Source organism: Sinohyriopsis cumingii, chromosome 4, assembly GCF_028554795.1.
Source record: "Sinohyriopsis cumingii isolate HCF-2022 chromosome 4, ASM2855479v2, whole genome shotgun sequence".
Taxonomy (NCBI): Eukaryota; Metazoa; Mollusca; class Bivalvia; order Unionida; family Unionidae; genus Sinohyriopsis; species Sinohyriopsis cumingii.
This window is the reverse complement of record NC_142964.1, coordinates 44,630,350-44,651,521: the sequence shown is the minus strand read 5'-3', so window position 1 is coordinate 44,651,521 and position 21,172 is coordinate 44,630,350. Positions and strand designations below refer to the sequence as shown.

At 35.1% G+C, this 21,172-nt stretch overlaps 1 protein-coding gene across 1 annotated transcript in view; it reads left to right on the top strand.

Moving 5' to 3' along the window:
• LOC149801072 (uncharacterized) overlaps nucleotides 1-19,779 on the top strand; it is a 29,933-nt gene extending 10,154 nt beyond the window's left edge. The window contains exons 2-3 of the mRNA XM_089954246.1: nucleotides 12,651-12,828; nucleotides 16,482-19,779. Of these exons, the coding sequence (XP_089810372.1) occupies nucleotides 12,655-12,828; nucleotides 16,482-18,404 (2,097 nt within the window). The 5' untranslated portion in view covers nucleotides 12,651-12,654 and the 3' untranslated portion in view covers nucleotides 18,405-19,779. The remainder of the gene's footprint in view (nucleotides 1-12,650; nucleotides 12,829-16,481) is intronic.
• Nucleotides 19,780-21,172: the final 1,393 nt, after the last annotated feature.

Genomic DNA, 21,172 nt, shown 5'->3' with positions numbered 1-21,172 from the left:
CCCCGCGCTAAATGCTTTTAAGATATCAATTACCTACATATAAATAATACTATTACTGAAATGTCAGACATACTTGTCGTATTATCTTGCTGTATAGCAAATAAAAAAATACAATTACTTCACTAAGCAAGTTAAAAAGAACTAATATGTTTTAATATTTATGTGGGATTTTTTTCAAATGTACGGCCCTTTATAACATATGCTACAAGCCCCGCACTAACTTAATCCGGCACTAATCATATATGATGCCAAATATCGAGCCACCAGATCATACTTCCAGTTGGCTGGTTACTAGCGGCATCATATATGATGCCAAATATCAGCCCAGCAGATCATACTTCCAGCTGGCTGGCTACTAGTGGCATCATATATGATGCCAAATATTGGGCCAGCAGATCATACTTCCAGTTGGCTGGTTACTAGCGGCATCATATATGATGCCAAATATCGGGCCAGCAGATCATACTTCCAGTTGGCTGGTTACTAGCGGCATCATATATGATACCAAATATAGGGCTGCGAGATAATCCAGGTTGGCTGAAATAAAATGTTGATAAATACAACGTCAGGCTATAAGGATGAAAGACACCACACATACCTCGTATACTCGCTGACAAGTCTAGTCAAACTGCAAACAGCGTAGACCCTGATCAGCCGTCTATGTGATTTCTTCAACTGATTACTCCTAACAAACTGCATAGACTCAGATTTGCTCCGCATTATATGACGTAGATCTGGGTCTATGCGGTTTGCATTTGGGATTCGACGTATATGTGAGTAAATATGTTAAAACAAAACGACTACTTGCATCGTTCTAATACAGTTTCATGGCATGAACATACTGCACGAAAAAGATAATTACCTTTTTATATTTTGCCGTAGGAAACAGTACAAAATTGTATGATTTTTGTTTGTTGAACTTGTGCACATATTGTTTAGTTTTATTTTAACTAAGACTGGTTTACAATTGTGACCTCATGAAAACAAGTGTTATGGGTATTAACGGAAAGAGTGTACACAAGGTTACACTAAGAATTACTAAGTACACACACTGGCATTTACAAGTGTTGTGGGTATTAACGGAAAAAGTGTACACAAGGTTACACTAAGAATTACTAAGTACACACACTGGCATTTACAAGTGTTTAACCTCTCAATCGGAATCGGTGGGGAAAAGTTCGACGGTAGGGAATACTACATATTGAGAATGATTTAATCTCTTGATATGCTCAAGGGTTGAAGACTCGTACCTCATATCATCTACAGTACAGACGAATAACGCATTTTGACCCAAGAGATGACTAACCAGAGAATATTCGACACCATACCATTTCTATATACTTTTTTATGCAGATTTGGTGAAGGTTAGCAAACTCTAGCACGCCATTCCCCGTAGGGCAACTTTTTCTCATAAAGCTTAAGACCGAAAAGCTAAATGAACAGTTTATACTGATCCGCGCCTCAAGTATATGCCGCCAGGGTAGCTAATAGCAACATCATTGTGTATATTCGTCAGATAAGAAAAAAATATGTAAAAATGTATTGATTTAACCGTTATTTGTATTTATCAATATGTATATGAATATTTTTACCGATCTTTGTTTACTTGACCTCAGTGGCGTCACTCGGGTTGGTGTCACCCAGTGCGGTAGCTCATGGTGTCACCCCCATGGTCCTCCTTCCGTAACAGACCATACAGAATCCTTAGTAATGTCATTTTGGTGTCACCCCCTCTGATGGTGTCAACCGGTGCAGTGCGCACCCCCCGCATCCCCCTAGCGACGCCACTGCTGTGCCTGCTAGTCATGTATTTAACTATAATCGGTTATCCGCTTTTGAAATCCGACTAGACCGAGCAGTGTGTGCTCTGTAAAATTTGCAATATTTCATTTTGGTGTCACTCCTCTGAGATGGTGTGACCCGGTGCGGTCCGCACCCCCCGCACCCCCGTAGTGGCGCCACTGCTTGACCTACTCCAAAGCTTTTCAGTCTTAACAAAAACAATCGTTAGAATAAAGTTATGCATGAAAAGCAATAAAAAAAAAATTATTAGTAATTTTTTGTTAGGGCCGGGATCTTGCAGCACTTTGAGAAATATGGAATTTAAATATCACCAGGAATGTTGTTTTGCAATTTTGTAATGGTACGATTCGACGGGAAATTTGTAGCATTCATATATGCACAAGCGCGATGATACGGCGTTGGCTTGGTTGTTCGGCCAGGAATTGTGCACTAAAACTACTATATTAACATTTTTAAGAAAACGTAATCCTTTATTGAAGTCCTACTAAATGTTATTACATCAATACTTATTGCACTGCAGCTAGACATTGTATTCAAAGTATGCTCGTGTGCGTTTTTTTAAATAAAAAACAAGTAAGGTACAGTAATCATTACTGTAAACTCTTTTGAATTACTTGGCTGTATGTTTTAAAAAGCCATCAGAATTGTGATAAAAAACAACACAAACGCCGAAAATTCTGTGCAACTAGTTTCGCATTTAATCTATGCTTCTTCAGGCACGAAAGTCAAAGCCCGTAATCTTACTCAACATGAGGCTTTAAACACAGCAGAATGTAAAATAGAGAGATGTGATTCCTTTCACAATAAAATATAATCCTTCATTACCTAACAGAGGTTGAATAATTAATAAATAGTATAGTCTCCTAAATATATCGAATAAAACCAGCGTAAAGTCACTTTACAAAATTAAACCAATTCTCGCTTATAGAAGACCCAAGAATTTGCAAGATTTTTTAATTAGAACTAAACAGACAGAAAATAAAAAAAATACACTTTTCGTCATCTAAATGTAACAGACACAGGCGCTCTCAATGTGTAAACATAAGAGAAAGTACTTCTTTCAGTAGTGCTAATACAAAAGAGGTATTTTCTCTATGCGATAACACTAACTGCATGTCAACTGATGTGATTTATTTGATAACCTGTAAAATAATGTAGCATGCAATATGCTGGACAAACACTTCAACAAGTTTCTAAGAGAATGAATAATCATCGCTTTCATATAAAAAATTATAGAGATCCTCAGTTTTCCTCTAATACTTCAACACACTTTAACAGAAATAATCACTCTCTACTCGATTTTTCTTTCATACCAATAGATATTGTGCATGGTGACATGAATAGACTCATAAAAGAAACTTATTGGATTCATAAGTTAGATACTTTGTATCCTAATGGACTTAATGCCAATGCACTATATAAAATTGTATAATTTAAATTGATATATTGTATATCCTTTATAAGAACAGAATTATAAGTATGACTGTTTGTCTCTATTTTATTTTATTATTTTAAAAAACCATCTCAATTTGAATTTGCTGGCAGCTCTGTTCGTCATGTGTTTAGCTGCTACTCTAATTGAATTCAGTGATGTCTTTTTTCTACCTCGTTATTATTAATTATGCCACTAACAATTATATCATACTTCATTATCAAAATCGATGTTTTTGCGTAATTACTAACTAGATGTAGGCATTTTTTTCCTGCTTTTATAACGATATTCTGGCATAAACTTTGTGATCGATTTTCTAATATTCTTGACCTGCACTATATAATCAAAAGATACTTTTTCTAATTTGTATTTTCTGTTATCTAAATGTTCTTTGATTATTATTATTATTATTATTCAATGAAATACATCTTTATTTTTTAAAACTAGTTATAATTTATTTTCGATTGATTTCATCACTTGTATTAACCTAATATGAACCCTTAATTACTTAGTGTATTTATCGAAAAGTTCAGTCATGTATATTTATTGCACATGGTTTGTACAATAATAATGTGCGTGTATGGACATGATGATTATTACCGTCTTTACTCACTTGTAAATCAATCGCAAACTGCACAGACCAAGACCTGCCGTCACATATTGCGTTAATGCAGTCTGCCTGGAGTAATCAATACAAGAAACAACATAGACCCTGATCTGCTGACGCGTTATAGGGCATCAGAGCAGGGTTTATGTTTTGTGGGTGGTTGGATTCGTCTTATAAGCCACTACATATAGTTATAGTCGATCAAGGGTTTTCGATAATAGTTTTTATCCATAATAGCCTAGTCTATTTCAGCATTGTTCTATTGAAATTTGAGATGTACCCGCGTGCTAAGATAAAATTAGCAAGATAGTGTTAAGTCACTACAAACCCAGTCAGGGCACCAAATATAGGTCAGTAGAATTTAAATACAACATTTTTGTACGACTGTTCAAAGAGTGGAACCGGTCGAGTTGGTCCTGAGAAAAGCTAAATATTAAATATTTTATCACTAACGCAAACTTAACTGAGAATTTATTTCAATCACAGTGACCTGATCTCTGACTTTATGACTGCAACTCAAGAGGTTTCTTTTTAGCCGATGTGTGAATCATCCAGACACTTTGCTGAAGCCGATGACACCATCTATTGGCCGAAACCAATTTTCTGCTTTCAGTCACAGTGACCAACACTGTCAATAATGCACGCTCTCCGCAAAGTTTGATGATTGTAGATGGTGACGTATTCCAGTTATTGTGCCGAAATAAAATTGGTAATAGTCGAACGGACGGAAAAAATTATAATAAGCTTCGCCTTATGATGTGGGCACAAAACAATAAACATTTTAAATATTAATTAACAAGGAATCGATTGTTTTAATATGAATATAATATATTTTTAGAAAAGTATTTTTCCTGTGTATATAAGAAAGAAATGTGAAACCCCTTTTTGCAGAGCGAGTTCTTCTGTTATCTAATCAAGGTAATATATTCTAAATACAAACACAACAGCAATAATTCATGAGACAAAAATTTATTATATTTAGCACAAATATTTAGAGTAATCTGTAAGACTACACTTTGGATTGAACAATGTCGTCACACAAACAAATGAGGTTCTCTAAACGGCTAACTAATGAGCAAAGTGAAACATGTTACCGGTACACGGTTTACCGAGATATTTTATTCTGGTTGTATGTACCATGATACTTTTTCATCGAACCGATACTTCGATAGTTTCCGTCAATAACCAATGAACTGAAATCCCGGAGTCATCTTTATTTAATAATATTAATAGCATGTTAATCAAAAGAAGATATTTCATCAAATTGTTTTTTTACAAAACAATTTACTTTGTCGCAAATTAATTGTTAATAGCACAAATAGAAATATTGTTATGATACTTTGATCATATGTTTGACACGTGTAGCGTATGTCGATGTGTTGGCCAACATGGTAGGTTTTGGAATGTAGTGGAATATATTCCGGTCCACCTTTTGGAAATATTTCTGATTCAAAAAGCCTATTTTGCTAAAATATGTTAATGTGTCAAGTACATATATTCCTTTGTAAGTCTGCTAACCATCCTAAGGGTTTCAGGAGATCGGTAGCTTTCTGTCTGAATTTCACTTAAGTCTCAAGTCCACTAAATATTTTCTAGTTTATTGAATCAGCGTGTTTTATGTTTACTAGACCTCTCTGATGAGTATCTTGTCTGCGTGTTAGCATACCCCTTCAATGTTTCCCTGCCTAATATATCAATAATGTAGCTTTGTAAATTGTAGACTTCAGTGTAAACATTTCTATTTTTATCAACCGGCATTCTTGTCTTTCATAGTGTGTCAGCTACTGTGCATGCGTAATCATTCCACTTCAGCTACAGTTTTTATATTACAACTTATACAACAATTAACATACGCATAGCGAATTATAATGTACTGCCTATTTATTTTTCTGGCGTGGTGGAGGCTGCAAGCTCTACAAAACACCACTATATCAAGTACGGTACACGATGCGTGGTCTGGCATAACGGAGGACAGCTAAAACTCTATCATAGCTAGTACAGTTATTACTGCAAACGATTCATGGTCTGTTATATTATAGTACCACTATCGGATGTCATAACTTTTATGGGCTAACTTCATTCAAAGCAATTAAAAATTAATCAAACACGCATTTTAATATTTAGTATACCATCATTTAACAAACCTCCATTTAGCACATGCATAATCTTGAGCAAAACATTATTTAAATAAGATGTTCCGAACCTGATACTATTTTATCCTTCAGCTGGTAATCTTCATTATTTATACCTCTCTTTACGTAACTTTCCGTACCACATTTTCGACGGCTTTCAAAGAAACTACAGGTACATCATTCTGACCTACTTGGACAATAACGTCACAATGTCATATGCATCTGATGTTGAATTACTGGAGTTGCAATATTAACCACTCAGAACAGTTTGGTACGTCGGCGTTTTTGCATGATATATCGCGCTATTTCTCCGTGTTTCCTTTCAAACTAAGAGAATAGGCCTTTTTTCAGGAAAAGAATGGTTCAAAAACTTGTTGTGTTTTATTTTTCTTCAAACATCCAGGATTAAGATGTAATCACAAGAGCAGTTCCGTGCGCGGGTTCCTGACATATAAAATATTTATGAGCGAAAACAATACTATGTCCCATTCAGAATATCCGAATCTAATTCAGAGTCTCATTTCGAGACCCAGATGTCAATCGACACGTTGCTTTTCAAATCGTCATAAACTCTTCGCCAAAAGTATATCAAAACGCTCTATCACTGGATTTACATACGAATCCTATCTTAGTCCGATTTCGATACTTACAGATTTGACTCAGGACGCAAATGTCAGAATGTCAAGCAATAAATAAAAATCGAACGTACACTGCTGACCAACAGTTGAATGTTATAGCCCTGATCAAATGTACGCTGTGACAGACGCACTATGAGTATGTTGTGCGCCATAATGACTGGTGCATCAAATACGAGTTCGTTTTCTTGAAAGCAGTTCAAACGTGGCATGCGACTGACATCCAAGGTCATATTACCATTATTGGAAATGGACAATTTAACTGTAAGTATACGGCATCCATTGAGACAAAACCCGTTCTCATTTTAATACATCTGCAAGATAAACGCAGTGATCTAACACTAAAACCCCGATACTAATGTCAGTTGTATACTATTACGGCTGTCATATTTGCTGTCTATCTTATCTATATTTACCATTCCAAACGCTGCGCTGAAAACAAGTTCATCGTGCTGAAGCATTCGTGGCAACGAAATCTGCAATTTGTACGGTTGTATAAATCACTACATTGAAATTTTAACCCTAATCCATCAGTACCCTTTGTTACAGGAAAACACTTTGAGGCAAGACTGTGCAAAAAACAAAGGCATATCTATATTTATAATGCTGTATATGATGTTTTTGTCTTGATAGTATTGTTGTATTTTTTAGTACTAGCATACACATCGGTATATTTTGGCACATAATTTCACTAGCTCTGGTAATTCAAATATTTTGAATGAAGGAATCTAACAAATGAAAACCTTTATTTTGTCATTCCAAAATTGAAAAACAATCGTTCAGTCTGTGTGCATGTTTTGGTTGCTAATTGAATATGTATTGATCTAGCCCTGCTCAAAACTTTATCAAGAAAACTTCTTTTGTAACTGATGGGTATAAAACAGCGTATTATCGACTAAATTTGAAATCCTGGGTCTGTTTTTCCTTTGAATTGTTAAATCGATATGTCCCCTAAAACTTCAACCCATTTAATTTATTAATTTGTATTTAATTACTTCTAAGCGTATTACTCTCTAGTTTATAACGCTTACCTGTATAATCTAAATGCTGGAAAGAAGCGAAATCATAGCCTTTCAAAACCAGAGTAGGGGAACTCGAAGGACAGAATAAAGTGGGATACATTTTTACAGACATATCGCTTAAACGTGTGCATACTGACGTAGAACGCATGCGGAAGGAGAACTATTAGATTCTACAGTTGAAATCACACGAAGAATTTGTTTAATTGAGACAGTCTGCGCAATGCTTTTCGATGCATACTTACAGAATCTATGTATATGTGTGATTTGGTTATTTAACGTAGCTTTAAGAATTTTTCGGTCATGTCGCTACGATTTCTGCAGTGTGAAAGTTTATAGTGATGTCTAGCACTGGGACATCAAGCCGCAGACGTGTAACATCATGTCCCACCCAGTCACATTATCCTGACACCAGACCAAAAAGTCCTAACACTAACCTCTTAATGCTGTTAGTACATTTTTATAAGTCTTTTATATGATTCGACCAGGGTTCGAACCCGCGACTTCCCGCATCCGAGGCGGACTCTCTAACCACTTAGGCCACCGGAGCGGTATCTCTTAAAGCATCTAATCAGCACTCTTTATTCGATCCATTGTAGTGTCATTTCCTTTCACATCAGTGTTTCTTGACATCCATCTTATTCACTCAGTATTATTATTATTATTAGTAGTAGTAGTAGTAGCATTAGTAGTGGTGGTTGTTGTTGTCGTTGTTGTTATTGTGGTAGTAGTAGTAAAACCCGTTATAACGCGATGCTCGGGACCCAAAGAATAACATTGCGATATAAGCAGGATCGCGTTAAAAAAAATTCGAAATCTTCCCCGTAGAAAATGTGCATTGAAATTTCAATGCCATCAGCTTAAACTAACCTCTTGATCAAATAATCGGCTTTTTCGAGAGCATGTATTTAGGGTGTTAAAAAGTGAGGTCACCTTAATTTAAAAAATGGGAGCCACGCTGCCATCGCGTTAAAGCGGAATCACGTTATTAAATGTATTACCTGTAGTAGTAGTAGTAGTAGTAATAGTAGTAGTTGAACTACTTTAATAAATATCCTTGTTTTTGTTTCTATATTAACACTGAAACGTAGATGAAAAGTTTGGTTGCATTCTCTCTTAGAGTCTTCAGAGACTACGGCTGAGCACGAAGTTACAAGGAGGAGCTGTTCGTGATCTATTATTTGCTAACCACTGCTCAACCCGATGCTGACACAGAACATAGTATCGGTCAGTTCTTTTCAGTCTGAGACAACTGTATCAAATAATCAGAATCAAGAAGCTAGATGTGATGCCAGCCTGCACCAGGAAAGCCTTATGAAACTCCTGCCATCACAAGTGAATGCTCAAACTCGAAAGGTAGTAGACAATTTCACCTGCCTCTGTAGAACACTATCAAATATTTTCCACAGTGATGACTAAATCATCGGCAGAATTGACAAAGCAGACAACGGACGATTGTGTGGAAGCGCAAAGGCACCAACGAAAAAACAAAGGTCTACAAGGACATGTTGCTGCAGACCATGTTGTATATGAAACATGGACATTGTCCAAACACCATTCCAAGAAACTGAATCATGTTTAAAATGAGGTGACTGATGAAACTGGTGAGGATAAGATGGCAGAGTAAGTCCCAGACGCTGAGGTTTTTGCACGGACAAGCATTCCAAGCATATGCGCTCCGTTGATGAAATCACAGCTGAGAGGGGCAGGCCACGACGCAAGGATGTCAAAAGAGAGACTACCAAAGAAATTTTCTACGGAGAGCTGGAGGCGGGAAAGCGATCTCAAGGAGGTCAAAAGGAACGCTTTAAAATGTTCCATCAAGACATCTTTGATTCTTTTGACTTCCTTGAGAACACTCTCAAGGATTGAACATTGACCACGAGTCTTGGGAAGATTTCGCAGAGGTTCATTACACAGACAGTTCAGAGCACAAACTGGCCTGATCTTCCACAGGCACCAGGTCAGTTAGTGATGTCATGGCCATTTATGCATTCCAAGTACGAACAAGAACAATCTGTAAATAAACAAAAAGTTGCAGATCACGTCACAAGCACAGACAACAATAATAAAAATCATACATAAACACAATACAGTATAATCTCGTACAATTATAATTTCAATGGCATTATGAATATCGTGTTTACATTTTTAAAGTACAGATAAATGTAATTAGCACAGAGGGAGGCAGAGGGTGAGATAAAAAGAGGAAAAGTTTATTCTTACACCCAATTGCCTCTCTAAGTATGTGCCACGTAGGCAATATGTAATTTTGTCCTTCTGAAATGCCAAGCTAATTAAGCTTAATTGCACACTCATAACAGTATGATCAAGAACATCCTATAATCCAAGACAACATAATGAAAAATCAATGGCGATTTAACGAGTGATAAATGTTAATCGGTTATATAGATATATATATATATATATATATATATATATATATATATATATATATATATATATATATATATATATATATATATATATATATATATATATATATGAGTGACTGTTTAAAATGTGAATGTTTTGAATATTTTGAATATGCCTGGAATAAACTGATTGTATCTTTCAGTTGCATTTCTCAAAGACAAAAGAGAAATTGCTCAATTAACCCTTCAGGCATTTGGAGCAACATGATTTAAATTCTTTCACACACACACGCGCGCGCGCGTGCACGCACGCACACACACAAACAAAAGCACAAACACACACACGCAATCACGCACACACACACAAACAAACACAAGCGCAAACACACGCACGCACACTTATAAACACACAGATATATATATATATATATATATATATATATATATATATATATTGATAAGTCTGTGTATACAGATGAACAGACGGTTTTTTAAAGTATAATGCCATTGTGAATAAGACATGTGGGTTCTAAGTACTCTGTATGTCTGCGATTGATTACATAGATAGATAGATAGATAGATAGATAGATAGATAGATAGATAGATAGATAGATAGATAGATGTTTTTTAAAGTATAATGCCATTGTGAATAAGACATGTGGGTTCTAAGTACTCTGTATGTCTGCGATTGATTAGATAGATAGATAGATAGATGTTTTTTAAAGTATAATGCCATTGTGAATAAGACATGTGGGTTCTAAGTACTCTGTATGTCTGCGATTGATTACATGAAAGTGGTAGCATATTGTTATTCACCAAATCCTTTTCAGTTTATTGGAAAATGCTAAAGAGTATCTGTCAAAAACGTTTTAATTTAGGTCGTTCTTAGTCAGCAATGAGAGTTCGATAATCAGTCATAAGCGTATGTGTGGGATGGGAAAATCCCACACCATCGGATATGACTTATTTTGTTATCCTTTCAACAAAAATTCTCAGTGCTTAGCAAGCCGAACTTGGTACCGAATGTAAACGGGTTCAGATCTTAACATTGCATCGATCCAGGCTGGCTACCATGGTTTTGCCTTGGACAAGGCTCTTTACTCCCATAGTTTCAGTGCCGAATGTACTATTTGTATTGATGTAAAGAACCAAACCAAAAAAATAAAAAGAAATAAGAAAACGTATTTGTAATCAGGCTTGAATGATAGGTCAATTTGTGGCTAGGACCTCATATGTATGTTCTGAGCATTTTTGGACCTACCTGGAAATACCCATTGTTGAATAATGATGTTTACCTTTGAAGATGTGCTGAGAGTTTTGTGTATATTCTTCGATTTTACCATCAAAGGATATGACTTATTTTGTTATCCTTTCAACAAAAGTTCTCAGTGCTTAGCAAGCCGAACTTGGTACCGAATGTAGACGGGTTCAGATCTTAACATTGCATCGATCCAGGCTGGCTACCATGGTTTTGCCTTGGACAAGGCTCTTTACTCCCATAGTTTCAGTGCCGAATGTACTATTTGTATTGATGTAAAGAACCAAACCAAAAAAATTTTAAAAAATAAGAAAACATATTTGTAATCAGGCTTGAATGATCGGTCAGTTTGTGGCTAGGACCTCATATGTATGTTCTGAGCATTTTTGGACCTACCTGGAAATACCCATTGTTGAATAATGATGTTTACCTTTGAAGATGTGCTGGGAGTTTTGTGTATATTCTTCGATTTTACCATCAAAGGGAAGACCTTGGTTTGCATCCTCATTAGCCGACTGTGATGATTAGGTTAATTACATTGGATGTAACCATGGGAACATAGCTCTCGTTATCTCTCAGGGAAACGTGCAGTTCTTTTGATAAGTATTCGGTATCACGTATACGTCTGGCAAACTAGAATGTGGTCAATAAACGTTTGCCTAGAGATGAACAGATTTTGTTTATGTATGTATGTATGTATGTATGTATGTATGTATGTACGTACGTCTGTATGTATGTATGTATGTACGTACCTACTTACGTCTGTATGTACGTACGTATGTATGTATGCATGTATGTATGTATGTATGTATGTATGCATGCATGCATGCATGCATGTATGTATGTATGTATGTATGTATGTATGTATGTATGTATGTATGTATGTATGCATGCATGCATTCAGTGGCGTCGAACAGAACCTCATTACAATAATGAACATATGATGCCAATAAAAGTAAAACTTTCAGAGCAAAATATAAAGAATAGCACCTAAACCTTGGAACGATAGTATATTGTTTTCAACATTTCTCAGTTAGTTGTTTTAACCTTTTATTATACCAGAATGAGCGAAGTCAGGGGTAATCGAGAAAAAAAACATCCCAAATTACACAACTGTTTTCAAATGTTATATTAAGAAATGGACAGCCTAACCAAAATTAGTCTTTATGACAAAGAGTAACTGGTTGTGTTGTTGTTGTGTTTTTTTATAGAGAATGAATCTTTCTGATCACGGTTTTCAGAATCAATCATAAAACGTCTTGTTTAATAGGATAATACATTAAATCAGTATAACGATGCTCATGAAATGTCATAAATTGCAATCAGAGCTAGGTTATATAAATAAAGCAATCAGCAGCAAGTAGGACTTTAAAGCAAGTTTCTTTTCAGGCGGATGTCAATTTCCGTAACCATGGCGACTGCTGGCGGTCTGATTATTAGCCGAGAGACGAAAACATACAATGGACACAATCGGAGAGAAGACCTGCCAGTGAAAAGCACCATTATTGGCTTATCTCCCTTGTCACCAGGACGCGCATACAACAATCGGGACAGTCCACGTTTGCAGGTACAATAAATGTATACCTTGTTACAGAAAGACATACAACACATATATAAATCTGCTTTGCGCGATGATTTTAACGATTAAACCTTTATTAAATTTGCTTATTGCGTTAAATGTCATAAATCAAATCTTGGTCAAATTGTTTTATGCATTTACAGATATATATTAGCCTAATCCGCCAACCCCTAATCTTAATCACTTAATCTCTCTTTATCTGATTTTAAGAGACAGAGAAAGAGAAAGAGAGATTACTTGGCTAGAAATTGTTCTATTTTATGAATTGTGTGATCTGTTTTATTAAAATACTGAGCGTCAACTATTTTGAAACACGTGATTTTTCCACATCCAAGTTTTGTGACCATTCTCTTCGAAACAAACTACAATGTAATTATCTTTCTTTCTTGTGCATGAATCTATTGTAGCTTTTCTGTGTCTTAGACACAAACTGTATAATTATACGGACAGCTCTTCTCTCAGTCCAGAATATCTTTTTTATCTCTCATTTTTTGTACATTTCCGTATTGTTTCTGTCTTTAAAAACTCTCAAGTATGATACTTTCCTGTCTGCACATCTAGACCACGCAAGTTTCATCTGCAATATCGATGTCTCCGTTTTAATCTCCAGGATTCTATCACAAAAAAAATGTGTCCTTACACTAGAACAATCATCTACACTAAATTAATGTTTAAGTAGAAATTTTCTTAGTTTTTCATGTACGTAAAAGAATATAAGAGAACAAATGACATCGCCACTTTGGCAATGGCCACTTTTATCGCCACAGTGGCGATATCACTAATTGCCATTAAATTGCAATCGAAATTAAAGTACAACATCTGTAGACTGCAGGCTAGTCAATACACAAAAATTCACATCTAAGTTGTAAACAAAAAAGAAATCGAAATCTTACAATTAAACTCTAATGAATAAATTCTCTTGTTCATGATATTACGCTGTGATGTCTATTGACCGTTCTGTTATGTTTCTATAATACACCCACCCAGTAATGTTGACTCCGCCAAGAAATTTGCTAACGAAAAAAAAATCTCTTCATTTTCGTTTGAAGACATTTATTAAGTGAGAACAAGATACAAGGTTTGAAGCATTATTTTGTCAAGAGTCAATATTCTAAATATAATGAACAGAAATGAGTGAAAAGCAAGAAACGTTATAAAATTTAAAAAATATATTTCCTCTAGAATACAAAGTGAAAATGAAAAAAAAAAATTACGGTATTGCGAATTAATTTCCAAAATAATCATAGAATTACAGACATAAGTCCTAAATAATTTAAAGTTCTGCATAAACTTTGGTACAAATCCAAATTAAGTCCAACTCTGAAAGTGTTGACGTGTCATTGATGACCTGTATCACGCTAATGTGTCAGCAGTCTTTTGTTGGATTACAATGATACAATCAGAAAATATATATTTTGTTTGTATTTCATTAAAATTCCAATTTTCTATTTCCAAGAATGTTATTAAAGTACTTTTGTATTTTCAGAGAAAATTCACTTGAATAATTTAAAGAAAGAAATTCCAGCCCAAATGAACTTTTGAACACCAAAAGAATATAGTTGATTCTGCTAGATCTTAAATCACAAATGAAAATTATTACCATTAGCAAGATTATATAGTCTTCAACTTGACTTTATACATCAATTAACATTTATAAAAAAGAAATACTAGAACGTTCCTAATGTTTACAAAATAAAGGTCAAGCTGGAAATAAACTCGATTTAGGACAAGGTTAAGTCCAACATACAGTGTCAGATTACAATAGCATCTAATGAAATAAAAAATGAAAAAATAACACACAAGAATGCAGATAACAATATCCATAATCTACATTTATAAAAGATCGTTGTTTTACTATTATTTTAGATGCAATAATTAAGTAATCAATCTCAGTGACATAGAGTGGCTAAAACTTCGTGCAAATCAAGGCCTTAACCTTAAAAAAAATTGTTTAAAAAAAGTACATTTACACCTTTAAGTAGATATAACGATATGGTTACAATAGCAAATGTTTCCCATTAACTCGTGAAATATTTCCTTGCGCACTCTCTCTCTCTCTCACACACACACACACACACACACACACACACACACACACATACATCTTCAGGCCATCAACCGTCTTGGTTGTAGACTGTGCTCTTTTGTACTATGCAATACAGGTACGGAACGAAATTTGGCTTCATGTAAAAATACCATATCCAAGCTAAATACGTGTTAGATTTTGAGTCAAAATCAACTACTACTAAGTCTCTTGTGATCAAACAATATTCTCACCTTTTCATGACAGAGATTGTCTTAGACCATTTCAACAGAACTAAGCCAATATGGTCAGATCGCCACTCATCCAATTATCAGAACATTAGTGTCTTTTGAAGCGGTTTCTCGCTTCCTACTGGAACATGACATAACTAGACCTCTTTGATAAACAGCACGACATTACTAGATGAACTGTCATAGAAGAATTAATTCTCAATATACATGATACAAATCATTTAAAAGATATAATTTACATCTCAAAATTCGTATCAAAAGAAACGCACGAAATCTTTTGGATCCATGATTTATATAACCGTCAAGACAAATGAATTATCATAATGCGTGTCAGAGTAATGCATGAAATTCTTATACTACATGATTTATATTGCATACAAAACTACTCAGTCTGAACTCATTCCTATAATACATGAGTCATGTAATGTAACGCATGCAAACATTTATCTTCTGATCTCAAGAAAAAGTTTAGCGTAAGTTTGAAATAAATAATTCAACAAATAATTACAAACATATACCAAGAAACATGTTGTATACCATTGGGACTCACCTTGTGCCTTATTGAGACTCACTCATACTATGCAGCTAAATCTCTCGCTTTTATGTCCACAAATTTCCGACACATGTCCATAATTAAAAACCTTGAAATCCGTATGGAAAACACCTTCTCGTTCAGCGTAGCAAATCAGGATTACTTTATCTAACCGCTAAAACTTTAAACGGGCCATCAGAGTGAGAATAAGCCTCTCTATATTGTCTTTACTAATAACTATTCTGGAAAATGTCGTTTTATGACATCTATTGGATTTCCCAAAATGTTTGCTTTGGTTTGTCTAAATTCTGTCTATGCGACCTTATACTGACATATATGTCGGCCGTTATCGAATGAACCCTAATTAATTTAAATTTATCCGACAAGGACTATTCAGAACGAAGAAGAAATATAAGATGAAGTTATGATGATGATGATGATGATGATGATGATGATGATGATAGTGATGTTGATATTAAAATTAAAAACGATGTATGAAAAGGAACAACAGCAACAATAACAACAACATTAATAATGCAACTATTACTACTACTACTAGAACTAATAATAATAATAATAATAGCAACAAGATCAACAATACTACTACTACTAATAATAATAATAATAATGATAATAAAAATAATAATAGTACTACTACTACTACTATTACTACTACCATTACTACTACTACTACTACTACTAATAATAATAATAATAATAATAATAATAATAATAATAATGATAATGATAATAATAATAATTCTAATCTTGAACAAGTTGCAAGTTTGGGGATCTCATTCATTACAAAACAATATGCACAAGATATATTTTTCAGGTGAGTGGACCAACCATGCGAGCACGTCTGAACCATGTTTCGAAGGACGAAGCATTAGATCTTCTTCGCCAGTACAACGACCTTGTGGATGATCCTGACTTTAATATCGGAAACCTTCCTCCCGTAAGGGCGTCATTTCGATCCAATTCTACCTCTCCGAGGCGTGAAAAGGATGACATTATGCGAGGTGGGTATGCCTTTCGAAATAGCAAATATGACCACCGTGTATTCAGAGAAGGAATCAGTAAAATAAGTAAAAGTCCAGATCCTTTGTTCGCCATGAAGACATGTATTCCATTTTCTAATCTTCCTGATAATATTTCAGTTCAGAAAGAGAAAAACCAGTTCATTTTAGGATTAAAAGATTCCAGGAAAGGTCTAGACGGGCTACATCTTAAATCATCCTCTCCAGTGAATTTGACAAATGAAATTCCAGGTTTCGTGCCGACGATAAATATAGGTCATAGTTTCCTGGCTTCAAAAACCAAAAGGAAACCGATCCAAATGCAGTTGCTGAAGAAATCAAGGCATGAGAAGCATAAAGATTCTTCTCGTTTAGAACCATCACTGCTAACATTTCCTAAAACGAAAGGAAGCACTCGTGGAAGAGCTAGTCCCGTAACGCCAGGCAACTCATTTGTGTCTGGAAAAAAGAATAAGAAATCAAATTCAACCCAAAGTGTAAAAGACGCTATTTATGAGAACAAATTGAGTGTTGTGTCCGTTGGAGAATCCGTGACTCCAACACATTTTAATAGACAGAAAATAAAAACTAGAAAACTCTATCCAATGTATGATTGGCATTCTAGTAAAAATGAGTATCTCAGAAAACTGAAATTCGAATATCCCGAGAAAAGGGCCGACAGAGTTAAGAGTGACAACTCAAACCAGTCTAAAGTAAGTACCAAACTTTTACGCTTGGAAGCAGAAATGGATGCCACAGTACTGCAGCCAAAACATGTGAAAGGAAAGAAAGGTATGAAAGGAAAAGAAAAGTCGAAACGCAAATACGACTTCCTAGCATTTTACACAGATTCTGGAGTTATTAGGAAAGAGAAAATTTCAGCAGTCATAATTCAAAATGATGACGTTTCAACGCTTCCTTCAGTCATTAATAGCAGCTTACAGTCGCGTGCAAGTACGGCCAGCAGTTCCAGCTCTCGTGTGTTAAAGAACCCGCCACCATCCGTCATCTCTCAAGCGCTGCAGGATGAGATCATGTACAGTGGAAGCACTGAACCGCCAACAGAACTTCGCACGCTCAAGGAAGAAAGAACTCTTTCGCGGTTTAGTAGAGGAGCTTATCTTGCCAAAGCTGACACTGTGGTTAATAAGGACCCGGTGAAACGCAGTACGGAGCAAACTTCTCTCAGTAATCAGAATCATGAACCCACCAAACAATCTACCAAGGTAGAAGATCCTATACCTGAAAGCACAAAGAGTTTTGACAGAATAATAACGCTAAAATTGGAAAAACACCCGCCTAAAACTAAAGAGCTTAAAACGCAGAGCCCACAGTTGCTGTCAATTCCGAGCATTTCGCTGGATCCAATTGCACAGTATCATGCAAGCAACAATAATCCCGATGCAAGATCTAAGATACCTGCCGTTCCGAAACCTCATGCTCGAACTCGAATTGACACTATAACGGACACTTATGATAGTTCCGTATCATTAAGGAAGACAAATGTCCCTGTGAAGAACCTGACTATTTACCCTCCATTTCAGACCTCTTCCGCTTCTACACCTTCCATAAATATTATTGATGAATGTGGAGATCGAAAAGAGATCATTTATGCGGATAGTGCAAGGCAAATTAAGAACGAATACGACGATGACGATCAAGCGAAAGTAAAACTAAATAACAAGACACTTTCATTTATATCCCCAGGACAGCTCGAATCAAACGCTAAAAGGCAATAATGATACCGCTCTCAATCGTGGATAGTTTTCAGTTTTTATGGGGGGGGTGGTGGTAATTATAAAAGTATATTTATGTATTTTGAATCAAAATGAAAATGATTTCAGTGCATATAATTGCCAGTATTTGTGACTAGAAACACGCTGGAGTGAAATCATTCACAATATTCCAGATGAGTAAAAGATCATACTAGATGCAAGGGGACCTGCTTTATCGTGTTTGGCTTGTTCCTTAGAGGAGGACTTTACTTTTAAGACCTCTTAACGGTTATGTCATAAAATTCTCAACCGTTAAATCAAAGATAGCATTTTCAGTTTTAATCGGAGGATAAACAACAAAAAAAACAACAACAATAAAACAAAACGGATTCTTAGATAATAATAGAAAAACCATTTTCTTTAGATGCAGTATAGAATGTGGCTTTTATGTCTTATTTGCTAGTATCGTTACGATGAATACATAAATCTTCCACTAGCACGAATTTATTGAGAAATTATAATGTTGCTAATTTCCACCGTTTCTAACGAACCGTAGATGTGGGCACCTTCTGCAAATTTGAAATTCATAATTCATATCCACCCTGTCGATGCACTTAATACGTTTTTTACATTTCCTAGAGAGAGACTTTTTAAATATATAGTCACAGTTTCATTTCAAATAATTGTTCATTATAAAAATGTGTTTGGATTTATTCTTTACCTATTAATACGTGCGAAAGCACCGGTAGAATATATCGACCAAGTTGGAACAAATAGTAGATAGAGAGATGAATATTCAACAAACACATGAACATGTTTTAAGACGTAGTGTTTATAACGATAACCTAGAGGATCGTTATTAATTACGTCCCTTTGATGCTTCGACAGTCCAAAAAGCCAAAAGTAGTTGTACTGGAAAATTGAAATTGTCTATAAATCGCCAAAAAGAACAGTGTGACATATTCGAATGATGTGTCGGCAGTGGCGACTTTACACTCTTTACTACAAGGTTTGTGCAATACCAAAATAAAAAAAGTATCCGATTGTTAAACATTGTTTGGAAATTGTAAAATTTACAAATTACATGTTTAAACACAAAGTTACAGTTTTAATTCTTCTAGTCCGAGCTTTTGTCCATCTTTAGAGACAAGTATGTTGATTTGTAAAAAGATGTGTTAAATTGTATTCTTCTTTTTTCTTTTGCTTTATCATCTGATAGAGAAGGATTCATATTTTTTGTTACCTATATAATTTTGATAAGGGGCAAACCCTCTGCACATCAACCCAGCAAACAAACAAATACACACACACACACACACACACACACATACACAAACGTCTATCTTAACCCGCATCATTCTCTCTTAAAATGATCATTTGCTCACAGACAAAATTTAGATTGTTTGAAAGAAGTTGCATGTGTCACGTCCAGTAATTTTCTTTCGTGGATATATGAAGTCATAAGTCTGATATAATTTCTTAATCAGTCATTTGACAGTTACAGTTTATACAGTTACTATATGTTCTATATGACAGCTTCATTACCAGAGAGCGTTGTTCGATTTCCCAAATCCCATTTCCCAAGTCTTCCAGAGGCAAAGGGAAATGGGTAGTTTTGCCAGCTGAATGGGGCAGCCACAAATGCGTCATTTTCGAAACTTTTGGATAGGCTATGATATTTCTGAGTGCTCTGATAATTGACGTACTAACTGCGCTGAATTTATCTTATAAAGGTATGCATATATGAATCACAGTTAAAATTATTACCTTGATCCGACTGCTAAATCTATGCGGACTAATTGTTTGTGATACCATGTCCATGATTCAGCCTTCAAATTTCTTTTTCGCTTATTTCAGAGTCGCCTCATACATTCCGGACCATTCATTTTAGGCATGCTTAACGCCATTGAATCACAACATTGTAGTAGAGATTTTCAATGTAGGACAGGTTAGGACTAGAATTAGGGTTAACCCTCTCCCATCAGTGAACATGTTAACACATGCGACAATCTCTATTATCAGAAATGTTTGGCGATATGATGGCAATATTTAAGAACTGACTATATCTCTAATATACTTTTTTTTTCAAAAAAAAAAGGCTCATAGGTCCACTTGAGTAATATCCATATCTTATTGAGTTTTACGTCTGTCCCAGCCTGTGTACGGTAATACATGCTATTCGACAAATACCTTGAGAAAGAAATAGTTGCAGCGAATTAAACGGTATCTCTGTATCAACTAAATATTCATAACGTCAAATCAAAAGAAATCCTTTATTTTCATAATCTTTTTGAAGAATGTGACATTTTTTAATTTTATTGAAACTCGCTTCGGTAATATTCTCCCTGATGTTGTTCCATAATTGTTCATATCATCATTCAAAATTCAAAGCAAATTTATCATGGCGCAGAATATTTTTTTGGGGGGGGGGTACCAAGATAAAACTTGACAAGATGTCTGATATATAGTGTTTCGATTTTTTTGAATAAACATTTTGCAAAAAATCAAAGGTCAAAGAGACTAATATAATGTTCTATAATGTTTATAGAAGATATTCACGTGAAAATAGCATTAAGAATTTAGTTACCATCTCATAAGAAATGGAACCTACAACAAAAACATTTCAAAATTTCCTCTCGGTCAAACACTAACAGCCTGCAAAGTGTCGAAATTTGAATAGTATTGAACCTTAAAGTTGAATGCATCGAGAATAAAATTTTATCACATTTAAGCCAGAAAAGTCTTTGTGAAGTGTCACTTCGACCTTTCTTCTCCCCCATGTCAGTGTTACA